Here is a 26,018-nt window from a genome sequence, read left to right on the forward strand (position 1 = left end):
TTGAGGATGGCGCCGCACATCAAAATATTTTTCAACCAGCGCAGGTTTCATAAATTCACAAACAGCGATTAATTATTCACTTCCTTTTTGAAAATCTTCCTCTGATTTGCTATCCTAAGAGTCCCAGGTACAACATGTAGTGTCGTTTTGTTAGATAAAATCCTTCTTTATATCCCAAAAAGTCAGTTTAGTAGGCGCCATGTATTTGAGTTATCCACTCGTTCAACATGCAGAGAAAGGAGTCCAAAAAGCTACCGCTAAACTTTGTTAAAACAAGTCAAACTACATTTGAATTTAATCCTCAGAAACCCTAAAATGTAATTAAACTCTAATATTTAATAAGGAAAGAAGTATGTTCAATAGGAAAGCGATTTTAGCAGATGCGTGTCCTATTCATCACGCGCGCACAGATTGATTTCCAACTCTGGGTTCCTGTATCAAAACTCAGAGAGAGAGACCTGCCCCTATAATGTCTGGACCAGAGACCTTACAGGTTGAAGATCAGAGAGAGAGAGACCTGTCCCTGTAATGTCTGGACCAGAGACCTTACAGGTTGAAGATCAGGGAGAGAGAGAGAGACCTGTCCCTGTAATGCCTGGACCAGAGACCTTACAGGTTGAAGATCAGAGAGAGAGACCTGTCCCTGTAATGTCTGGACCAGAGACCTTACAGGTTGAAGATCAGAGAGAGAGAGAGAGACCTGTCCCTGTAATGTCTGGACCAGAGACCTTACAGGTTGAAGATCAGAGAGAGAGAGAGAGACCTGCCCCTGTAATGTCTGGACCAGAGACCTTACAGGTTGAAGATCAGAGAGAGAGAGAGAGACCTGCCCCTGTAATGTCTGGACCAGAGACCTTACAGGTTGAAGATCAGAGAGAGAGCCCTGCCCCTATAATGTCTGGACCAGAGACCTTACAGGTTGAAGATCAGAGAGAGAGAGAGAGAGACCTGTCCCTGTAATGTCTGGACCAGAGACCTTACAGGTTGAAGATCAGAGAGAGAGAGAGAGACCTGTCCCTGTAATGTCTGGCCCAGAGACCTTACAGGTTGAAGATCAGGGAGAGAGAGAGAGACCTGTCCCTGTAATGTCTGGACCAGAGACCTTACAGGTTGAAGATCAGGGAGAGAGAGAGACCTGTCCCTGTAATGTCTGGACCAGAGACCTTACAGGTTGAAGATCAGGGAGAGAGAGAGAGACCTGTCCCTGTAATGTCTGGACCAGAGACCTTACAGGTTGAAGATCAGGGAGAGAGAGACCTGTCCCTGTAATGTCTGGACCAGAGACCTTACAGGTTGAAGATCAGGGAGAGAGAGAGAGACCTGTCCCTGTAATGTCTGGACCAGAGACCTTACAGGTTGAAGATCAGGGAGAGAGAGAGAGACCTTTCCCTGTAATGTCTGGACCAGAGACCTTACAGGTTGAAGATCAGAGAGAGAGACCTGGCCCTGTAATGCCTCGACCAGAGACCTTACAGGTTGAAGATCAGAGAGAGAGAGACCTGCCCCTGTAATGCCTCGACCAGAGACCTTACAGGTTGAAGATCAGAGAGAGAGACCTGGCCCTGTAATGCCTCGACCAGAGACCTTACAGGTTGAAGATCAGAGAGAGAGAGACCTGCCCCTGTAATGCCTCGACCAGAGACCTTACAGGTTGAAGATCAGAGAGAGAGACCTGGCCCTGTAATGCCTCGACCAGAGACCTTACAGGTTGAAGATCAGAGAGAGAGAGAGAGACCTGCCCTTGTAATGTCTGGACCAGAGATCTTACAGGTTGAAGATAATGTTCTGCATTTGTTGACACATGTTCCAGTTCATAACAGGAAAAATGTTAGATACATAATGAACAACATTAAAGACTCAAAGGGGGCTGCTACTTGGAATGACAAAGGAGGGTTTATCTTTCAGGGGGATGTTGTCAGGGGTTCTCACATGATGGACTTTCTTAAATGTAACTTTAATTGGTTTACAATCTAGCTAGAAAAGCCAGTTTGTTTCCAGCTGTTTTTTCAAGTCATAAGCATGTATCTGTGTGCTGAAATATTTAATTAAATCCCCTCATTAAAATCAATGTATTTAAGTTGCCGCAGTTTTTTATCGCCCTTTCTTACCCAAAGACCGTTTTCCGGACGAAAAATAAGAAATATGTGAAAGAAATTGGATACATTTTCTAAATTGAAAACCACAGACATTTGTTTTGTTTGGGGGGGTGCTGTTCGTAGTTATTTTGGTTTTGCTCCGTTTTGCACGTACAAGAGTGAAACACCACAACAGGAATAAGGATTGTGGAAAGTGTAACATTTGACTGTGAAAATGTACCTGCCTTGCTTCAGCCAGACCACTGATTCTCTTTCAGTCCATAACAGCAGATTCAGCTTTAGTTGCATACAGTAACCTCCATAATGTGCTCATGTTATGCTTATACTTCCTGTTTTACCTTGAAAGTTGTCTTAAAGGAAATGGTAATAGATGTTTGTTGGACCTCTATTAGTCAATGATAACAGCCCCTCTATTAGTCAATGATAACAGCCCCTCTATTAGTCAATGATAACAGCTCCTCTATTAGTCAATGATAACAGCCCCTCTATTAGTCAATGATAACAGCCCCTCTATTAGTCAATGATAACAGTCATTGGTGTCCCACAGCCCCTCTATTAGTCAATGATAACAGTCATTGGTGTCCCACAGCCCCTCTATTAGTCAATGATAACAGTCATTGGTGTCCCACAGTCCCTCTATTAGTCAATGATAACAGCCCCTCTATTAGTCAATGATAACAGCCCCTCTATTAGTCAATGATAACAGTCATTGGTGTCCCACAGTCCCTCTATTAGTCAATGATAACAGCCCCTCTATTAGTCAATGATAACAGCCCCTCTATTAGTCAGTGATAACAGTCTATTAGTCAATGATAACAGTCATTGGTGTCCCACAGCCCCTCTATTAGTCAATGATAACAGTCATTGGTGTCCCACAGCCCCTCTATTAGTCAATGATAACAGTCATTAGTGTCCCACAGCCCCTCTATTAGTCAATGATAACAGTCATTGGTGTCCCACAGCCCCTCTATTAGTCAATGATAACAGTCATTGGTGTCCCACAGACCCTCTATTAGTCAATGATAACAGTCATTGGTGTCCCACAGCCCCTCTATTAGTCAATGATAACAGCCCCTCTATTAGTCAATGATAACAGCCCCTCTATTAGTCAATGATAACAGCCCCTCTATTAGTCAATGATAACAGTCATTGGTGTCCCACATCACCTCTATTAGTCAATGATAACAGTCATTGGTGTCCCACAGCCCCTCTATTAGTCAATGATAACAGTCATTGGTGTCCCACAGCCCCTCTATTAGTCAATGATAACAGTCATTGGTGTCCCACAGCCCCTCTATTAGTCAATGATAACAGTCATTGGTGTCCCACAGCCCCTCTATTAGTCAATGATAACAGTCATTGGTGTCCCACAGCACCTCTATTAGTCAATGATAACAGTCATTGGTGTCCCACAGCCCCTCTATTAGTCAATGATAACAGTCATTGGTGTCCCACAGCCCCTCTATTAGTCAATGATAACAGTCATTGGTGTCCCACATCACCTATATTAGTCAATGATAACAGCCCCTCTATTAGTCAATGATAACAGTCATTGGTGTCCCACAGCCCCTCTATTAGTCAATGATAACAGCCCCTCTATTAGTCAATGATAACAGTCATTGGTGTCCCCTCTATTAGTCAATGATAACAGTCATTGGTGTCCCACATCCCCTCTATTAGTCAATGATAACAGTCATTGGTGTCCCACAGCCCCTCTATTAGTCAATGATAACAGTCATTGGTGTCCCACATCACCTCTATTAGTCAATGATAACAGTCATTGGTGTCCCACAGCCCCTCTATTAGTCAATGATAACAGTCATTGGTGTCCCACATCACCTCTATTAGTCAATGATAACAGTCATTGGTGTCCCACAGCCCCTCTATTAGTCAATGATAACAGTCATTGGTGTCCCACAGCCCCTCTATTAGTCAATGATAACAGTCATTGGTGTCCCACAGCCCCTCTATTAGTCAATGATAACAGCCCCTCTATTAGTCAATGATAACAGCCCCTCTATTAGTCAATGATAACAGCCCCTCTATTAGTCAATGATAACAGCCCCTCTATTAGTCAATGATAACAGCCCCTCTATTAGTCAATGATAACAGCCCCTCTATTAGTCAATGATAACAGCCCCTCTATTAGTCAATGATAACAGCCCCTCTATTAGTCAATGATAACAGTCATTGGTGTCCCACAGCCCCTCTATTAGTCAATGATAACAGTCATTGGTGTCCCACAGCACCTCTATTAGTCAATGATAACAGTCATTGGTGTCCCACAGCCTCTCTATTAGTCAATGATAACAGTCATTGGTGTCCCACAGCCCCTCTATTAGTCAATGATAACAGTCATTGGTGTCCCACATCACCTATATTAGTCAATGATAACAGCCCCTCTATTAGTCAATGATAACAGTCATTGGTGTCCCACAGCCCCTCTATTAGTCAATGATAACAGCCCCTCTATTAGTCAATGATAACAGTCATTGGTGTCCTCCCTCTATTAGTCAATGATAACAGTCATTGGTGTCCCACATCCCCTCTATTAGTCAATGATAACAGTCATTGGTGTCCCACAGCCCCTCTATTAGTCAATGATAACAGTCATTGGTGTCCCACAGCCCCTCTATTAGTCAATGATAACAGTCATTGGTGTCCCACAGCCCCTCTATTAGTCAATGATAACAGTCATTGGTGTCCCACAGCTCCTCTATTAGTCAATGATAACAGTCATTGGTGTCCCACAGCCCCTCTATTAGTCAATGATAACAGTCATTGGTGTCCCACATCACCTCTATTAGTCAATGATAACAGTCATTGGTGTCCACAGCCCCTCTATTAGTCAATGATAACAGTCATTGGTGTCCCACAGCCCCTCTATTAGTCAATGATAACAGCCCCTCTATTAGTCAATGATAACAGCCATTGGTGTCCCACAGCCCGTCCCCTATGTTGTGAGCCAATCTTGTCATTATATTAAGTCTTAACTATTGTTTTTGTAACTTGTCTTCCTTTTCAAAGGCTTTGCAGAGGATAAGAAGATGCATGGAAACTCTAAAGAATCATAATTTAACTTGTGAGGCCAGATTTGAAAAGGAAATTATAAATCCTCAAGTTCAGGTTTATCAGTTATTTAGAATGAGGATACTGGGGATGGTTGAATCGTTATCATGTCCTGTTGCCTAATTTACACATGACTAATATCATTTTATTGTATCCTTAGATGTCAGACACCGAGGCTCCAGTACCTCTGAGTCTGCCAGTACCTCGGAGACTCCAGTACCTCTGAGGCTGCCAGTACCTCTGGGGCTCCAGTACCTCTGAGGCTGCCAGTACCTCTGAGACTCCAGTACCTCTGAGGCTCCAGTACCTCTGATTCTCCAGTACCTCTGAGGCCCCAGTACCTCTGATTCTCCAGTACCTCTGAGGCTGCCAGTACCTCTGAGGCTGCCAGTACCTCTGAGGCTCCCAGTACCTCTGAGGCTGCCAGTACCTCTGAGACTGCCAGTACCTCTGAGGCTGCCAGTACCTCTGAGGCTGTCAGTACCTCTGAGGCTGCCAGTACCTCTGAGGCTGCCAGTACCTCTGAGACTCCAGTACCTCTGAGGCTCCAGTACCTCTGAGGCTCCAGTACCTCTGAGGCTCCAGTACCTCTGAGGCTGCCAGTACCTCTGAGGCTCCAGTACCTCTGAGGCTGCCAGTACCTCTGAGGCTCCAGTACCTCTGAGGCTGCCAGTACCTCAGAGGCTGCCTAAGTCGATAGTCCATGTGTTGGATGATGCACCGCCATTGATAAGAATATGTCAGATGTATAGTATATTAAGGAATGAGATCTGTAGAAAGACAGAGTGGCTGTGGAATGTGCTGGGTGGACGGGAGGAGATCCCCGGATTGCTATAGGGGAGGCAGATGGACATCTGTGGACTAGAAGAAGGAGGGGTCGAGGTCAGGAGGTCAGATCCCCTGAAGGGAGTAATAAAGGTTTCCTGTTCCTGTGGAACCAGAAGAAGGAGGGGTTGAGGTCAGGAGGTCAGATCCCCTGAAGGGAGTAATAAAGGTTTCCTGTTCCTGTGGAACCAGAAGAAGGAGGGGTTGAGGTCAGGAGGTCAGATCCCCTGAAGGGAGTAATAAAGGTTTCCTGTTCCTGTGGAACCAGAAGAAGGAGGGGTTGAGGTCAAGAGGTCAGATCCCCTGAAGGGAGTAATAAAGGTTTCCTGTTCCTGTGGAACCAGAAGAAGGAGGGGTTGAGGTCAGGAGGTCAGATCCCCTGAAGGGAGTAATAAAGGTTTCCTGTTCCTGTGGAACCAGAAGAAGGAGGGGTTGAGGTCAAGAGGTCAGATCCCCTGAAGGGAGTAATAAAGGTTTCCTGTTCCTGTGGAACCATAAGATGTAAAGAATGGAGAGAAGGAGGCGTGTCTTAAGGGGGATATATATACCTGTGATGGGAGACATGTTGGCTGAATTACAGCTGTACAGAACCTTTGGGAAGAATTACACTTGGTTAAAGCTTCTCTAGTGTTGTCACGATCATCGTAATGAGGCAGAGAGGACCAAGGCGCAGCGTGAGAGACATACATCTTCCTTTATTATGAAGACGAACAAACGAACAAAAACAACAAACAGATGACCGTGAAGCTATTCAAACAAATAGTGCTGACACTAAACACTACACATAGACAAAGACAATTACCCACGAAAACTCAATGAAATATGGCTGCCTAAATATAGCTCTCAATCAGAGACAAATGAACAACAGCTGCCTCTAATTGAGAACCAATCTAGGCAGCCCTAGACATACAAACACCTATACAAGACACTGCCCCATTAAATATACAAAACCCCTAGACAATCCAAAACACATACATTCCCCATGTCACCCCCTGACCTAACTAAAATAATAAAGAAAACAAAGATAACTAAGGCCAGGGCGTGACAAGTGTCCGTGAGTTATTTACTCAGAAAAATAAGACCCTAACAATACGTAAGTTAGTGTCATTCAACACCAACACTGTAAGTTCTTGACTACAATGTCCTGTTGGAAAATTACATGTTTTCCACTGATGTTTTCCAGGAGAGATGATTGGTCCAAACAGCCAATGACCAAGGGAAAGCTGGGACAAGAGAGAGGCTCACACGGTTAGCATGTTTCCTGCTGCCTTCAGTCAGTGCATTTTCACTCTGTAGTGTCAACGTATGGTTCTGTGCTGGTCCAGATCAATCCTGTCTGCCTTCAGTGAGTGTATTTCCAACCATGCCAGTACAGAACGTTTCAGTTTGGATTGGACACAAGTAGAGACGTTAGATCTGAAACTAGTGTGTCAGAATAGATGATAACACAGAACAGTTCAGTTTGGATTGGACACAAGTCAAGACGTTAGATCTGAACTAGTGTGTCAGGATAGATGATAACACAGAACGGATCAGTTTGGATTGTAGTCAAGACGTTAGATCTGGAACTAGTGTGTCAGGATAGATGATAACACAGAACGGTTCAGTTTGGATTGGACACAAGTCAAGATGTTAGATCTGAACTAGTGTGTCAGGATAGATGATAACACAGAAGGATTACTACCCTTTACATTGTTTTTCTTGAGGGAGGGAACTTGATTTAATAAGTATTGCTTTTATTAGAAGGTTTAGATTCCATACAGATTGTTGGGGTTAGATTCCATACAGATTGTTGGGGTTAGATTCCATACAGATTGTTGGGGTTAGATTCCATACAGATTGTTGGGCTTAGATTCCATACAGATTGTTGGGGTTAGATTCCGTACAGATTGTTGGGCTTAGATTCCATACAGATTGTTGGGGTTAGATTCCATACAGATTGTTGGGGTTAGATTCCATACAGATTGTTGGGGTTAGATTCCATACAGGCTGTTGGGGTTAGATTCCATACAGATTGTTGGACTTAGATTCCATACAGATTGTTGGGGTTAGATTCGGTACAGATTGTTGGGCTTAGATTCCATACAGATTGTTGGGGTTAGATTCCATACAGATTGTTGGGGTTAGATTCCATACAGGCTGTTGGGGTTAGATTCCATACAGATTGTTGGGGTTAGATTCCATACAGATTGTTGGGGTTAGATTCCATACAGATTGTTGGGGTTAGATTCCATACAGATTGTTGGACTTAGATTCCATACAGATTGTTGGGGTCAGATTCCATACAGATTGTTGGGGTCAGATTCCATACAGATTGTTGGGGTCAGATTCCATACAGATTGTTGGGGTTAGATTCCATACAGATTGTTGGGGTCAGATTCCATACAGATTGTTGGGGTTAGATTCCATACAGATTGTTGGGGTTAGATTCCATACAGATTGTTGGGCTTAGATTCCATACAGATTGTTGGGGTTAGATTCCATACAGATTGTTGGGGTTAGATTCCATACAGATTGTTGGGCTTAGATTCCATACAGATTGTTGGGGTCAGATTCCATACAGATTGTTGGGGTTAGATTCCATACAGATTGTTGGGGTTAGATTCCATACAGATTGTTGGGGTTAGATTCCATACAGATTGTTGAGGTTAGATTCCATACAGATTGTTGGGGTTAGATTCCATACAGATTGTTGGGGTTAGATTCCATACAGATTGTTGGGGTTAGATTCCATACAGATTGTTGGGGTTAGATTCCATACAGATTGTTGGGGTTAGATTCCATACAGATTGTTGGGGTTAGATTCCATACAGATTGTTGGGGTTAGATTCCATACAGATTGTTGGGGTTAGATTCCATACAGATTGTTGGGGTTAGATTCCATACAGATTGATTCTGCCTTGATGTCAGCATTGCACATTCTTCTCTCACATCCTTCTCTATGTAGTTATTTAGTTGGGATTGTTAGTTTAATCTGTGTGTGTGTGTGTCCAGTGTGTGTGTCAGTGTGTGTGTGTGTCCCCAGTGTGTGTCCAGTGTGTGTGTGTGTGTGTGTGTGTGTGTGTGTGTGTGTGTGTGTGTGTCAGTGTGTGTGTGTCAATGTATGTGAGTCCAGTGTGTGTGTGTGTGTGTCTGTCAATGTGTGTGAGTCCAATGTGTGTGTGTTTGTCTGTGTGTATGTGTTGTGTTTCTAGTGTGTGTGTGTTTGTCTGTGTGTATGTGTTGTGTTTCTAGTGTGTGTGTGTGTGTGTGTGTGTGTGTGTGTCAATGTGTGTGAGTCCAGTGTGTGTGTGTGTGTGTGTGTGTGTGTGTGTGTGTGTGTGTGTGTGTGTGTGTGTGTGTGTGTGTGTGTGTGTGTGTGTGTGTGTGTGTGTGTCAGGTTATTATTTCAGGGACACTGAGGAGTCAACATGATAAACCCTAAACCCAGGATAGAGGGGCTCAGTGAATGTGGAGGTGAATGTGTACAGGTGGGTCAGTGTGTCAGAGGAGGCTCTATAGAAGGACAGAGTGCCGGCTGGCCAGTCCAGATACACTCCTAGTCTGTGGGATATGGAGGAGGGGACGTCTATGTGATTATTCTTGTGACTGGCAGTGTAACCGTTGTCAGTGCAGAACAGACACCAGGACTTGTCATTGTATCCAAGAAAACAGTCATTACCCTCTCCTTTCCTGTTGATTCCTTTATATGTCACTCCTATATTAATCCTCCCACTCCACTCTACCTCCCAGTAACAGCGCCCAGTCAGACCCTCTCTACACAGCACCTGTCTACTGTCCTCAAATCTCTCTGGGTGATCAGGATACGGCTGCTCCTCTGTCCTACATGTCACCTTTCTGTTCTCCTCAGACAGAGAGAGGAGTCTGTCTACTGTGTTTAGGTCCAGTGTGAGATCACAGACATCTGATGGATGAAACCAGACACAATATTAGAAATCATCATCATTCACATTAGAATGTTAACTCACTTTTCACTAATTCATTTAATGTAGATGTTTCTAGGTATCAAAAGGAGAAGTTAAGGTAACTTGAGACTTGTTGAATGATCATATGTTATACTGTATGGTAATATAAAACACACTGATTCCAATTAATTACACACACACACACACACACACACATCAACACAAGCACACATTTCTTATGTAACACAAACGCGCCACACACACACACAGACACACACATTGTCAAAGCAACTCTTTGTAAACGTTGGTGTCCCTGATTTCTGCTTCTGTAGAACTACAGCTGATATTTAATATTACCAAGTAAGTAATGATGGTGGTCTTTGACTTTGACTTAACTTGAATTAAGACTTATTCTTAGTCATATTCTTCACAGCAGTCAACACTCACATTTTCTAAGCCCAGGTTTCATTGTGTACTCTCCACCATGTTCCACACTGTAGCGGTAAGCAGAAGAACAGACAGTCATTGAGGGATACACCTGACCTCACACACACACACACAGTCTTGTACAGCTAACCGTGTGTCCAGTGTGTGTCCTGTGTGCGTGCGTGTGTGTCCAGTGTGTGTGTCGAGTGTGTTTGTGTGTATGTGTGTGTCCTTTTGTGTGTGTGTCCAGTGTGTATGTGTCTGTCTGTGTTTGTGTGTGTCCTGTGAGTGTGTGTGTGTGTGTGTGTGTGTATGTGTATGAGTCGAGTGTATGTTTCACACTGGACACACACACAGGACACACACAGTAACATGCAACAAAGTCAAACATGTCTGATATGAACATTGATGTAAACCCTCTACATACTTGAGTTTCTCCAGTCTGCAGTGTGGATCCTCCAGTCCAGCAGAGAGCAGTCTGACTCCTGAGTCTCCTGGGTGATTGTAGCTCAGGTCCAGCTCTCTCAGGTGTGAGGGGTTTGACCTCAGAGCTGATACCAGAGAAGCACAGCCTTCCTCTGTGACTAGACAGCCTGACAGCCTGCAAATAGTCAAATCATATTAAAATCACATTGATATTCTTTGGTGGTGAAAATAGTGGCATTATATTTTTACAAAATGTTTAGATATATCAGTGTCCTGAAACCTGAAACCTGCCATATCTATTCATAAATTAATGTTTCATTATTTGTAATAACAAATGATCAATGTATTACTTGTAGATAGAAAAATATATAGTACAAATATTTGAGTAGACTGACCAAACCAATTAAAAAAGCAATATCAGTCAGAAGACAGACAGTGAGGTATCAGATTTAGATTGTATTGAGTATACAGTACACACCATATCTATTTTGACGGTGAAGCTAACAATTTAAGTGTGTCTCTAAACCAATATTTTTGATTTAATGTATATAATGTCACCTTTTATTTGAGGATATTTTAATACATATCTGTTTCACCATTTAGAAAAATAAAAGCACTTTATGTATCTAGTCCCCCTATTTGAAGAAGTCATAAGTGTTCTGACCAATTCACTCATAGTCCATTACCAATAACAGAGGCTACAACAAAACATGTTAACCTATAACCATTAACAATAACAGAGGCTACAACAAAACATGTTAACCTCTCACCATTACCAATAACAGAGGCTACAACAAAACATACTAACCTCTCACCATTACCAATAACAGAGGCTACAACAAAACATACTAACCTCTCACCATTACCAATAACAGAGACTACAACAAAACATGCTAACCTCTCACCATTACCAATAACAGAGGCTACAACAAAACATGCTAACCTCTCACCATTACCAATAACAGAGGCTACAACAAAACATGCTAACCTCTCACCATCACCAATAACAGAGGCTGCAACAAAACATGCTAACCTCTCACCATTACCAATAACAGAGGCTACAACAAAACATACTAATCTCTCACCATTACCAATAACAGAGGATACAACAAAACATGCTAACCTCTCACCATTACCAATAACAGAGGCTACAACCAAACATGCTAACCTCTCACCATTACCAATAACAGAGGCTACAACAAAACATGCTAACCTCTCACCATTACCAATAACAGAGGCTACAACCAAACATGCTAACCTCTCACCATTACCAATAACAGAGGCTACAACAAAACATGCTAACCTCTCACCATTACCAATAACAGAGGCTACAACAACACATGCTAACCTCTCACCATTACCAATAACAGAGGCTACAACAAAACATGCTAACCTCTCACCATTACCAATAACAGAGGCTACAACAAAACATGCTAACCTCTCACCATTACCAATAACAGAGGCTACAACAAAACATGCTAACCTCTCACCATTACCAATAACAGAGGCTGCAACAAAACATGCTAACTTCTCACCATTACCAATAACAGAGGCTGCAACAAAACATGCTAACTTCTCACCATTACCAATAACAGAGGGGGTATGATCTTTGTGCCTCTGTAACTTCTCATTCATTATCATTCACGATTCCTTCATGATTATTCATAATCATGGTAGCATCCACATGAATGTAGAAGTATTCAGAAACATCTTCTATTCTTACTGACAAAACAAGTGAAGTGACTCCAAAATGACAGGACATTATTCACCATTCAGTTTCTATTAGGAAAAACAATCCAAAACACAACCAAGACAAACTGCAAATGCATTCAACAAGTTAGTAGAATCACAAGCTTGATGTAATCACTGCAGGCAAAGTGGAATATGGGACCACATACTAAACTTAGGACTACTTTAATACACTATAAGTGAATATGTCCGAATAATTAAGACTCTTCAAATGGGAGAACTAGATACATAAAGTGCTTTCCTTTATAAACTGTAAAATATATGTGTATGAATACCTTTAAATAAAAGGTGACATTCTGTACTGTCACCTAGTATGAAACATTAAATCTGAAATCCAAAATGCTGGAGCATAGCACCAAATGTAAAACTGTAAGCTTCACTGTCCAAACACATATGGTGTGGACTATGTGTGTCTGGTAAACACATGTGGATCTGGTGAACAGTTATCACTTGTTGACCAACTACAGGAATACTGACCTCAGAGTCTCCAGTTTACAGTGGGGATTCCCCAGTCCAGCAGAGAGCAGCTTCACTCCTGAATCCTTCAGGTCATTGTTACTCAGATCCAGCTCTCTCAGGTGTGAGGGGTTTGACCTCAGAGCTGAGACCAGAGAAGCACAGCCTTCCTCTGTGACTAGACAGCCTGACAGCCTGCAAAGAGTCAAATCATATTAAAATCACACTGATATTCTTTGGTGGTGAAAATAGTGGCAGTATATTTTTTTAACATTTTCAGATATATCAGTGTCCTGAAACCTGCCATATCTATTCATAAATGAATGTCTCATTATTAGAAATTACATATCATAAAATGATTGCTTGTAGATAGAAACATGTATTGTACAAATATTTGAGTAGACTGACCAGACCAGTTTAAAAAGCAGAATCAGTCAAAAGACAGACAGTGAGGTATCAGATTTAGATTGTATTTAGTATACAGTCCACACCATATCTATAATGACAGTGAGGTATCAGATTTAGATTGTATTGAGTAAACAGTCCACACCATATCTATTTTGACAGTGAGGTATCAGATTTAGATTGTATTGAGTGTTCACTCAAAATGACACAACGATTATGTTCCAGTTGAACAACGTTTACTAAACCGTATTACAACAGTACATGGTTACCATGACACTCAGGCCAGGTCCATCAACACTGACACTCCCAGGCGTAGTAACAACAGAGTGATATCACCATAGTAACAGAAATATAGGGAGACTTAAAACATGAACTTAACAATCTCCCACTTTTCTTTAAAGACAAATAAAACAACAACATAATGAAATGTCCCAAGTATTATTCAAGTTCCTCATTACAAATGGGTTGTGTGACTCAGTTTATATTTGTATTAGTCAAGCTGCCACTTTCCATTACTGAGTGTCTTTAGGAGCACAAGACCGGATGCTCCCTTTTTAGTCAGACAGTCAGCAAGCTGCTCCTTTGTGGTCGACCAGGAAAACAGCTTTGAGGTGTGGAATCACAGTTGTAGCAAAGGTCTGTGAGCCACCCCAGATGAAGTCATCAACATGACAGGCAAGTACTCCAGTCAAGCCAATAGAAAACTGCAGGATCCACTTGTGACGTTTTTCCACCTGTACACAGCATTGTTGCCTTGACTTTGCTGTACCAGTAGAGTGATTCACCTGCCAGGCCAGACACACACCTTGTTAGTTTCCACAGTGTTCCTTCACCCTTAGCTTCAGGCGGAGGTCAGATGTGAATGTCCCTTGATACTCTGTTCCCTGCAAAAATGCAGATTTCATGTCTATGGAATTAAGTTTTCATTGTTTCTGGCAGATCACTGTCAGCAGCAATCTGAGTGACTCTGAGGCGCATGTCGGTGAGTCGTTTGGGAGTTGTTTAGCAGACAGCTCCTCTAAACCTCTAGCCACTAGATGAGTCTTTTGGGAGTTGTTTAGCAGACAGCTCCTCTAAACCTCTAGCCACTAGATGAGTCGTTTGGGAGTTGTTTAGTAGCCAGCTCCTCTAAACCTCTAGCCACTAGATGAGTCGTTTGGGAGTTGTTTAGCAGCCAGCTCCTCTAAACCTCTTGCCACTAGGTGAGTCGTTTGGGAGTTGTTTAGCAGACAGCTCCTCTAAACCTCTAGCCACTAGATGAGTCTTTTGGGAGTTGTTTAGCAGCCAGCTCCTCTAAACCTCTAGCCACTAGATGAGTCTTTTGGGAGTTGTTTAGCAGCCAGCTCCTCTAAACCTCTAGCCACTAGATGAGTCTTTTGGGAGTTGTTTAGCAGCCAGCTCCTCTAAACCTCTAGCCACTAGATGAGTCTTTTGGGAGTTGTTTAGCAGCCAGCTCCTCTAAACCTCTTGCCACTAGATGAGTCTTTTGGGAGTTGTTTAGCAGCCAGCTCCTCTAAACCTCTAGCCACTAGATGAGTCGTTTGGGAGTTGTTTAGCAGCCAGCTCCTCTAAACCTCTAGATGAGTCTTTTGGGAGTTGTTTAGCAGCCAGCTCCTCTAAACCTCTAGCCACTAGATGAGTATTTTGGGAGTTGTTTAGCAGCCAGCTCCTCTAAACCTCTAGCCACTAGATGAGTCGTTTGGGAGTTGTTTAGCAGCCAGCTCATCTAAACCTCTAGCCACTAGGTGAGTCTTTTGGGAGTTGTTTAGCAGCCAGCTCCTCTAAACCTCTAGCCACTAGATGAGTCTTTTGGGAGTTGTTTAGCAGCCAGCTCCTCTAAACCTCTAGCCACTAGATGAGTCTTTTGGGAGTTGTTTAGCAGACAGCTCCTCTAAACCTCTAGCCACTAGATGAGTCGTTTGGGAGTTGTTTAGCAGCCAGCTCCTCTAAACCTCTAGCCACTAGATGAGTCGTTTGGGAGTTGTTTAGCAGCCAGCGCCTCTAAACCTCTAGCCACCAGATGAGTCGTTTTGGAGTTGTTTAGCAGACAGCTCCTCTAAACCTCTAGCCACTAGATGAGTCGTTTGGGAGTTGTTTAGCAGCCAGCTCCTCTAAACCTCTAGCCACTAGATGAGTCGTTTTGGAGTTGTTTAGCAGACAGCTCCTCTAAACCTCTAGCCACTAGATGAGTCGTTTGGGAGTTGTTTAGCAGACAGCTCCTCTAAACCTCTAGCCACTAGATGAGTCTTTTGGGAGTTGTTTAACAGCCAGCTCCTCTAAACCTCTAGCCACTAGATGAGTCGTTTGGGAGTTATTTAGAAGACAGCTCCTCTAAACCTCTTGCCACTAGATGTGCTTTCGGCTCTATTCCAGTTATTTAAGGGACACACCCACCTTGTTGAGACACATTTTTGGCCAATGTCTTTGACTTCCTCAAACACTACATTTTTCCTCCAATTACTGAGCTCATCTAGTTTAGAGTCAAATGACACATCCTTTGTTTCAAGTGCATCATCATTTTGAATGTCATTCTGTTTTTCGTCATTTTCCATTGGTTGAAATCTGATAAGTGACAGGTCAGCTGACCCTGTTGTACCAGAAAGTGTAGCTGGTTCAGAGTACTGCAAGTTGGACCAGTTCTGGTGTTTTCCTTTGGCTTTTCCTGCTCGTCCAATGACGGTTGCTGTATATGGAATACCACTTTCTCTGTCCATGTATTTAACAGTTTGTCCAGTTTTCAGATTGGAACAACCATGCTGTCTTAACACATGTGTCTGTTGTTGAATGTTTTCCTCATTTGAACCCTCAACAGTATTACCTGTGGCATGGTTGAAGGTCTCTGCTCCATTTCCTGTGTCAGTTTCAGTGTCCATATCATTGGATGTGACATCTGGTAGGCTTGTGTCTGTTATTGTGTCCTTTTTTCATTTTCAGTAGGAGGCTGATTCTCAGCAACAGCCCCTCCATCTTGTTGCTAATTTATTTTCCACAATCTTGAGTGATGCACCTTAAAAATGGTTTCCTCCGTGCCTTACAAATATCACCACACCATCTTGGCCAATGACCACTCTTGACAGTCAACTCGTTTGTAGTACACTCTGTTTCCAGTCTCGTACTTCTCATCGGTGGGTCGAAGCTGTTTCCTCAGAGCCCTGCGAATTCTCTCTGAACACTCTGCTTCAGTGAATGCTTTTCTCACTGCATGTAGTGCTGAAAGGTGCTGTCCCACCCCCATGTACTCACACTGGTCCCTTCTAGTGCTGAAGGCTTGTCAACCAGTACTGAGGGAAGATTAGGGTTCTGCCCCAACACTAGTTGCTATGGGCTGTAACTATGAACATTGTGCATTGAGCTGCCATCAAAGCCCAATCTAGGGCTGTTTTCCAGTCACATCCATTCTTGCCTCACATTCAGCATAATCTCTGAGTGTTTGATTATGTCTCTCCACAAGTCCATTGCTCCACGGACTGTATGCAGCAGTTGTCTTTACTTCCATGTTGAATTTCTCTGCCATTTCTCTTATTTCATTATTTTTGAATTCTCCTCCATTGTCACTGTGTAATTTCTGGGGCGGGCCATGAACACGTATCCAGGAATGAATGAAGTGCTTGACCATGTCACTTTGTTTCTTTGTATTCACAATGCTTCCAGGACTGAAGCGTGTGAAGTGGTGGATGATGTGAAGATACCACACACTTGGTCCAGGCTCATGTAGATATACATCCACTGTTTCATTGTACTTGGAAGCCAGTGACAAACCGCTGGTTTGCTGTATTTCTGGAATGTCTCACAACTGTTAACTATCTGCTGTAGAATGGAAACACTCTCATCATTATTCCCAGAACTGCTGAGTCATTTCTGAAGTGTGTCAACTGTAGCATGTCCAGACTGGTTGTGAAGTTAACAATACTTTGTGTTTTTCCTTTGTGTTCATGTTCTCTGTGACTGTCAGAATCTCCATGTTCTCTGTGCTGTTAGAATCTCCATGTTCTCTGTGCTGTCAGAATCTCCATGTGCTCTGAGTCCGTTAGAATCTCATTTTCACATGGACTCTGTGTAACGTCTTTGTCTAAAAATACTTACTCAATAGTGGCCCTGAGGTGGTAAGTTCAAGGGTCACTGGTTGTTTAAACATCACTGTCTTGTCATGTTTTATGTCTAGTACAGCCCCTGCCTTCTTGAGGGAAGCTTTGCTTAATAGTAAGGGGATATCTGTAGGGACCACCTCTGTTTCAATGTGACACTTAGTCTGACACCTTTTGCTGGTATCTTGACTCTCTTGGTAGAATGGACGGTTCTCCCATCTACAAATTTGAAAGCTCTGTTGTTTGGTGTGTCAATCATAATTTGTACTTATTTCATATTTACTTCACTGACACAGCTATCAATACATTTTTCACCACACACTGTGCGTGTACATGCAGTATCAACCGCAGCAGATCCTAAGGATTCAACTATAACGATCTCAGTATCAGAAGCAGATTCGTTTGATGTAATGTTGCTCAATCTGTGTTTATATTTTCCTCTGTTAGTTTAACGTGATCATTTTTATGAGGACAGTCTTTAACACAGTGGTGCTTTGACAAACAGCACGTTGATCTCCTTCCACACCTGTCCAGTGGATTTGTGCCGGGCAATGGTGCCCTCTTCTGGTTGTCTTGAGAATGTGACTTGTTGGAGCCTTTTCTCTGCTGCTCAGTGTAATATGCTGCATCACTCACTTGCATTGGCACGACAGACGTCTTTTCACCCAAAATTATTTTTAGTGTCGACTTCATTGACGCAAAAGTCAGCACAGTCAAAGCCAACTATTGCTCCCTACCATCCAGACAGACAGTATCTAGCAACTTGAAAGATAACACTGCATCCAGGAGAACCATGTCTCTACCATCCAGACAGGCAGTATCTAGCAACTTGAAATCTAACACTGCATCCAGGAGAACCATGTCTCTACCATCCAGACAGGCAGTATCTAGCAACTTGAAAGGTAACACTGCAGGAGAACCATGTCTCTACCATCCAGACAGACAGTATCTAGCAACTTGAAATCTAACACTGCATCCAGGAGAACCATGTCGTACTTGCAAATCCTATTGTAGCTCTGTTTCGAAATCAATTATGTTGTCCGTCATTGCAACCGAAATGTCTCAAGTAACACTGTCAGAGTGTGAATATGCCTCGTAGGCACAGCCTTTCTCTTCTTTAAGGAACACAGAATCCAGTTCTCTGATCAAAGACCCATACCGTCATCTTTGTTCAAATCCTCCAGGGATATTTCCAGTGCTGTATCTCTCACTCTTCCTTCCAGCGATAATACCACCCAAGTGCTTTTTCACGTCCAGATTAGTAACCAGTGTCCAGATTAGCAACAAGTGTCCAGATTAGTAACCAGTGTCCAGATTCCAAGGTTATTTTCCCAACTTTCATACAACATCTTCTCGTGGAAGCGAGGTGGCACATTGTAGTTATTAGCCATCTTCTGCTACCAATGTTAACTTAAAATGACACAACGACTATGATCCAGTTGAACAACGTTTACTAAACCATATTTCCACAATACATGGTCGTATTTCCACACCATTACCAATAACAGAGGCTACAACAAAACATGCTAACCTCTCACCATTACCAATAACAGAGACCACAACAAAACATGCTAACCTCTCACCATTACCAATAACAGAGACCACAACAAAACATGCTAACCTCTCACCATTACCAATAACAGAGACTACAACAAAACATGCTAACCTCTCACCATTACCAATAACAGAGACTACAACAAAACATGCTAACCTCTCACCATTACCAATAACAGAGGATACAACAAAACATGCTAACCTCTCACCATTACCAATAACAGAGGCTACAACAAAACATGCTAACCTCTCACCATTACCAATAACAGAGGCTACAACAAAACATGCTAACCTCTCACCATTACCAATAACAGAGGCTACAACAAAACATGCTAACCTCTCACCATTACCAATAACAGAGGGGGTCTGATCTTTGTGCCTCTATAACTTTGTTATTCGTCATTATTCATGATTCATTCATGATTATTCATAATCATGGTAGCATCCACATGAATGTAGAAGTGTTCAGAAACATCTTCTATTCTTACTGACAATACAAGTGAAGTGACTCCAAAATGACAGGACATTATTCACCATTCAGTTTCTATTAGGAAAAACAATCCAAAACACAACCAAGACAAACTGCAAATTAATTCAACAAGTTAGTAGAATCACAAGCTTGATGTAATCACTGCAGGCAAAGTGGAATATGGGACCAAATACTAAACTTATGACTACTTTAATACAATATAAGTGCATTTGTCCAAAAATAAAGACTTATTCAAATGGGAGAACAAGATACATAAAGTGCTTTCATTTCTAAACTGTAAAATATATATGTATGAATACCTTAAAATAAAACGTGACATTCTATACTGTCGCCTAATATGAAACATTATATCTCAAATCCAAAATGCTGGAGCATAGCACCAAATGTAAAACTGTAAGCTTCACTGTCCAAACACATATGGTGTGGACTATGTGTGTCTGGTAAACACATGTGGATCTGGTGAACAGTTATCACTTGTTGACCAACTACAGGAATACTGACCTCAGAGTCTCCAGTTTACAGTGTGGATTCCCCAGTCCAGCAGAGAGCAGCTTCACTCCTGAATCCTTCAGGTCATTGTTACTCAGGTCCAGCTCTCTCAGGTGTGAGGGGTTTGAACTGAGAACTGAGTCCAACACTTTACAGGATGTGTCTGTGAGTTTATAGCCAGTGAGTCTGCCAACACAGAAGAAATACAATGACAGACAGGTTGTATTAAAATGTTACGCTGAGCTTTCCCTGCTTACACTGTAACCTGTGCACAAATAATGTGTTGGGTTTGACCTCAGAGCTGAGACCAGAGAAGCACACCCTTCCTTTGTGACTAGACAGCCTGACAGCCTGCAAAGAGTCAAATCATATTAAAATCACACTGCTATTCCTTGGTGGTGAAAATAGTGGCAGTATATTTTTTAACATATTCAGATACATCAGCGTCCTGAAACCTGCCATATCTATTCATAAATGGATGTTTCATTATTTGAAATGACAAATTATCAGTGTTGATTGGAGAGAGAAAAATGTATAGTACAAATATTTGAGTAGACTGACCAGACCAGTTTAAAAAGCAGTATCAGTCAAAAGACAGACAGTGAGGTATCAGATTTAGATTGTATTGAGTAAACAGTCCACACCATATCTATAATGACAGTGAGGTATCAGATTTAGAATGTATTGAGTAAACAGTCCACATCATATCTATTTTGACAGTGAAGCTAACATTTTAAATGTGTCTCTATACTCCAACATTTTGGATTTCAGATCAAATGTTTTATATGAGGTGACATTGACACATTTGCAGTTTGTTTTGGGTTGTGTTTTGCCCAATAGAAACTCAATGGTGGATGATGACTGGAGTAATTTTCTTTATAAGTGAGTAGATAACATGTTTCTAAACACTACTTAATTAATCCTGATGATGCCATGATTAAGATAAATTATGAATGAAACATGAATAATAATGAGTGAGAAAGTTACATAGGCTACAACAAAACATGCTAACCTCTCACCATTACCAATAACAGAGGCTACAACAAAACATACTAACCTCTCACCATTACCAATAACAGAGAATACAACAAAACATACTAACCTCTCACCATTACCAATAACAGAGGCTACAACAAAACATGCTAACCTCTCACCATTACCAATAACAGAGGCTACAACAAAACATACTAACCTCTCACCATTACCATAAACAGAGTCTACAACAAAACATGCTAACCTCTCACCATTACCAATAACAGAGACTACAACAAAACATGCTAACCTCTCAACATTACCAATAACAGAGGCTACAACAAAACATACTAACCTCTCACCATAACTAATAACAGAGGCCACAACAAAACATGCTAACCTCTCACCATTACCAATAACAGAGGCTAAAACAAAACATGCTAACCTCTCACCATTACCAATAACAGAGGCTACAACAAAACATGCTAACCTCTCACCATTACCAATAACAGAGACTACAACAAAACATGCTAACCTCTTACCATTACCAATAACAGAGGCTACAACAAAACATGCTAACCTCTCACCATTACCAATAACAGAGGCTACAACAGAACATGCTAACCTCACACCATAACCAATAACAGAGGATACAACAAAACATACTAACTTCTCACCATTACCAATAACAGAGGCTACAACAACACATGCTAACCTCTCACCATTACCAATAACAGAGGCTAAAACAAAACATGCTAACCTCTCACCATTACCAATAACAGAGGCTACAACAAAACATGCTAACCTCTCACCATTACCAATTACAGAGACTACAACAAAACATGCTAACCTCTTACCATTACCAATAACAGAGGCTACAACAAAACATGCTAACCTCTCACCATTACCAATAACAGAGGCTACAACAGAACATGCTAACCTCACACCATAACCAATAACAGAGGATACAACAAAACATACTAACTTCTCACCATTACCAATAACAGAGGCTACAACAAAACATGCTAACCTCTCACCATTACCAATAACAGAGGCTATAACAAAACATGCTAACCTCTCACCAATACCAATAACAGAGACTACAACAAAACATGCTAACCTCTCACCATTACCAATAACAGAGGCTACAACAAAACATACTAACCTCTCACCATTACCAATAACAGAGGGCGTCTGATTTTTGTTCCTCTGTAACTTTCTCATTCACAATTCATTCCTGATTCATAATCATGGAAACAGTCACATGTGTTTGAATGTTAAATGAGGAGGCATTGATGCGAGTAACCAGTCTTGTTCCGTACATCACAATCCATCCGGGTATCTCAAGCACACCGCTAAAACACATGAGTTGCAGTAATGAACATTTACCAACAGATGGCATCACTGTGCCATCTTAAACCCATAACAGAAGTGTTCAGAAACATCTTCTATTCTTACTGACAATACAAGTGAAGTGACTCCAAAATGACAGGACATTATTCACCATTCAGTTTCTATTAGGAAAAACATCATCCAAAACACAACCAAGACAAACTGCAAATGAATTCAACAAGTTAGTAGAATCACAAGCTTGATGTAATCACTGCAGGCAAAGTGGAATATGGGACCAAATACTAAACTTATGACTACTTTAATACAATATAAGTGAATTTGTCCAAGTAATTAAGACTCTTCAAATGGGAGATCTAGATACATAAAGTGCTTTCATATCTAAACTGTAAAATATATATGTATGAATACCTTAAAATAAAACGTGACATTCTATACTGTCGCCTAATATGAAACATTATATCTCAAATCCAAAATGCTGGAGCATAGCACCAAGTGTAAAACTGTAATCTTCACTGTCCAAACACATATGGTATGGACTATGTGTGTCTGGTAAACACATGTGGATCTGGTGAACAGTTATCACTTGTTGACCAACTACAGGAATACTGACCTCAGAGTCTCCAGTTTACAGTGTGGATTCCCCAGTCCAGCAGAGAGCAGCTTCACTCCTGAATCCTTCAGGTCATTGTTACTCAGATCCAGCTCTCTCAGGTGTGAGGGGTTTGAACTGAGAACTGAGGCCAACACTTTACAGGATGTGTCTGTGAGTTTACAGCCAGTGAGTCTGCCAAAACAGAAGAAATACAATGACAGACAGGTTGTATTAAAATGTTACGCTGAGCTTTCCCTGCTTACACTGTAACCTGTGCACAAATAATGTGTTGGGTTTGACCTCAGAGCTGAGACCAGAGAAGCACAGCCTTCCTCTGTGACTAGACAGCCTGACAGCCTGCAAAGAGTCAAATCATATTAAAATCACACTGCTATTCTTTGGTGGTGAAAATAGTGACAGTATATTTTTTAACATATTCAGATATATCTGTGTCCTGAAACCTGCAATATCTATTCATGAATGGATGTATCATTATTAGAAATGACAAAATATCAAAGTATTGCTTGTCGAGAGAAAAATGTATAGTACAAATATTTGAGTAGACTGACCAGACCAGTTTAAAAAGCAGTATCAGTCAAAAGACAGACAGTGAGGTATCAGATTTAGATTGTATTGCGTATACAGTCCACACCATATCTATTTTGACAGTGAAGCTAACATTTTAAATGTGTCTCTATACTCCAACATTTTGGATTTCAGATCAAATGTTTTATATGAGGTGACATTGACACATTTGCAGTTTGTTTTGGGTTGTGTTTTGCCCAATAGAAACTCAATGGTGGATGATGACTGGAGTAATTTTCTTTATAAGTGAGTAGATAACATGTTTCTAAACACTACTTTATTAATCCTGATGATGCCATGATTAAGATAAATTATGAATGAAACATGAATAATAATGAGTGAGAAAGTTACATAGGCTACAACAAAACATGCTAACCTCTCACCATTACCAATAACAGAGTGTCACGTTCCTGACCTGTTTTCTGTTGTTTTTGTATGTGTTTAGTCGGTCAGGGCGTGAGTTTGGGTGGGCAGTCTATATTATGTGTTTCTATGTTGGTAAAGGGTGACCTGATATGGTTCTCAATTAGAGGCAGGTGGTTTTCATTTCCTCTGATTGAGAGCCATATTAAGGTAGGTGTTTTCACATTGATTGTTGTGGGTGGTTGTCTCCTGTGTCTGTGTTTGTCGCGCCACACGGGACTGTTTCGGTTTGTTTGGTCGTTCTTTTGTGTAGTCATTTTCCTGTTCGTGAGTTCTTCGTTTCATGTAAGTTCTTATGTTCAGGTCAGTCTACGTCGTTTGTTGTTTTGTAGTTTGTTAAAGTGTTTTCGTGTTTTTCCGTCTTACTTTAACTTTTACTGCCTCAGAAACCCGGATCCGGGAGCACCCCCCACCCCCCACACACTGATTAGCATAGATAGCATAGCTTCAGAAGTAGATAGTAGCATCTAAATATCATTAAATCACAAGTCCAAGACACCAGATGAAAGATACAGATCTTGTGAATAAAGCCACCATTTCAGATTTTTAAAATGTTTTACAGGGAAGACAAAATATGTAAATCTATTAGCTAAACACGTTAGCAAAATACACCACTATTCTAACTCCATCAGTTTCTTACTCCTTCAGGTGCTATCACCAATTCGGCTCAACTAAGATATTGATAGCCAATAACCTATAAAAAAAACCATCAGATGACAGTCTGATAACATATTCATGGTATAGGATAGTTTTTGTTAGAAAAAAGTGCATATTTCAGGTAGAAATCACAGTTTACAATTGCACCGACCATCACAAATCCACTAGAATTACTAGATAGAGCAACGTGTATGACCAATTTACTCATCATAAAACATTTCATAAAAATAGACAAAGCATAGCAATGGAAAGACCCAGTTCTTGTGATTTCAGACCATATTTCAGATTTTCTAAGCGTTTTTCAGCGAAAACACAATAAATCGATAAGTTAGCATACTACATGTTCCAACGTTACCAGAGCATCGATTCCAGCCAAACAGCGCTATAACGTAACCACCGCCAAAAGATATTAATTTTTTCACTAACCTTCTCAGAATTCTTCCGATGACACTCCTGTAACATCATTTTACAACATACATATACAGTTTGTTCGAAAAGGTGCATATTTAGCCATACAAAACCGTGGTTACACAATGAAAATACTAGGAAATCAAGCCTCAATATGTCTGACGTCATCTATCAGAGTGATCTAGTTTAATTAAAAGCTAATCATATACTTGACTAAAAAATACAGGGTTGACAGGAATCGAAAGACAAATTAGTTCTTAATGCAACCGCTGATTTACATTTTTAAAATTATCCTTACTTTTCAATACAGGGTTGGCCAAGTGAAGCTATACCAAACAAAATGGCGATGTATGCGTTTAAAATATTTCGACAGAAACACGGTTTATCATATTAAATATTGCTTACTTTGAGCTGATCTTCCATCATATTCTTGGGCAATGTATCCTTTCTATGTTATAAACGTCTTTTGGTCGATAGATGTCCTCTGTCCTTCGAAATGTCCACTAACAACGACCGAGACCGCGAAACGTTCCCAAAGCTAGAAAGTGCACGACAAATAAATTCCTCAGAATCGCACTAAACGGATATAAATTGCTATAAAACGGTTAAAATTCACTACCTTATGATGTTTTTAACAACTATAACGACTGAAAACATGACCGGAGAAATACTGCTGGTTAGAAAACGATTTGGAACGAGGCAGGTCCGATGGCCTTCACGCTTGAGGCGCACGTTGAGAAAGAGGGGTCTCTGTACATTTTTGTCATTTATAATGGCTGTGAACGTCCCATAGAGTTCATTGAAAACGTGATGACGTACAGACACCCAGAGGAAGACGTAGGTAGTGTCGGTTTCTTCATAGCATTCACTGTGGCCTTATAAACAGACCCCAGATCAGAGGTAAAAATTTCTGAAATCTGAACCCTGTCATGAAAAGTGCTGTAGAAATTGTTCTGTACCACTCAGAGACAAAATTTCAACTCCTATAGAAACTATAGACTGTTTTCTATCCAATAATAACAATAATATGCATATTGTACGATCAAGAATTGA

General features: G+C 41.3%; 1 protein-coding gene across 1 annotated transcript in view; it reads right to left on the reverse strand.

Annotated features, from left to right (window-relative positions):
• The window catches only part of LOC139583060 (NACHT, LRR and PYD domains-containing protein 12-like), a 175,406-nt gene that overhangs the window by 47,664 nt on the left and 101,724 nt on the right, over positions 1 to 26,018 (reverse strand). Inside the window, exons 9-13 of the mRNA XM_071414186.1 lie at positions 22,911 to 23,084; positions 19,988 to 20,161; positions 12,974 to 13,147; positions 10,749 to 10,922; positions 10,343 to 10,389 (exon numbers count right to left, since the gene is read on the reverse strand). Coding sequence (XP_071270287.1) covers positions 10,343 to 10,389; positions 10,749 to 10,922; positions 12,974 to 13,147; positions 19,988 to 20,161; positions 22,911 to 23,084 — 743 coding nt within the window. The remainder of the gene's footprint in view (positions 1 to 10,342; positions 10,390 to 10,748; positions 10,923 to 12,973; positions 13,148 to 19,987; positions 20,162 to 22,910; positions 23,085 to 26,018) is intronic.

This window comes from Salvelinus alpinus, chromosome 1, assembly GCF_045679555.1.
Source record: "Salvelinus alpinus chromosome 1, SLU_Salpinus.1, whole genome shotgun sequence".
In the NCBI taxonomy this organism is placed as follows: domain Eukaryota; kingdom Metazoa; phylum Chordata; class Actinopteri; order Salmoniformes; family Salmonidae; genus Salvelinus; species Salvelinus alpinus.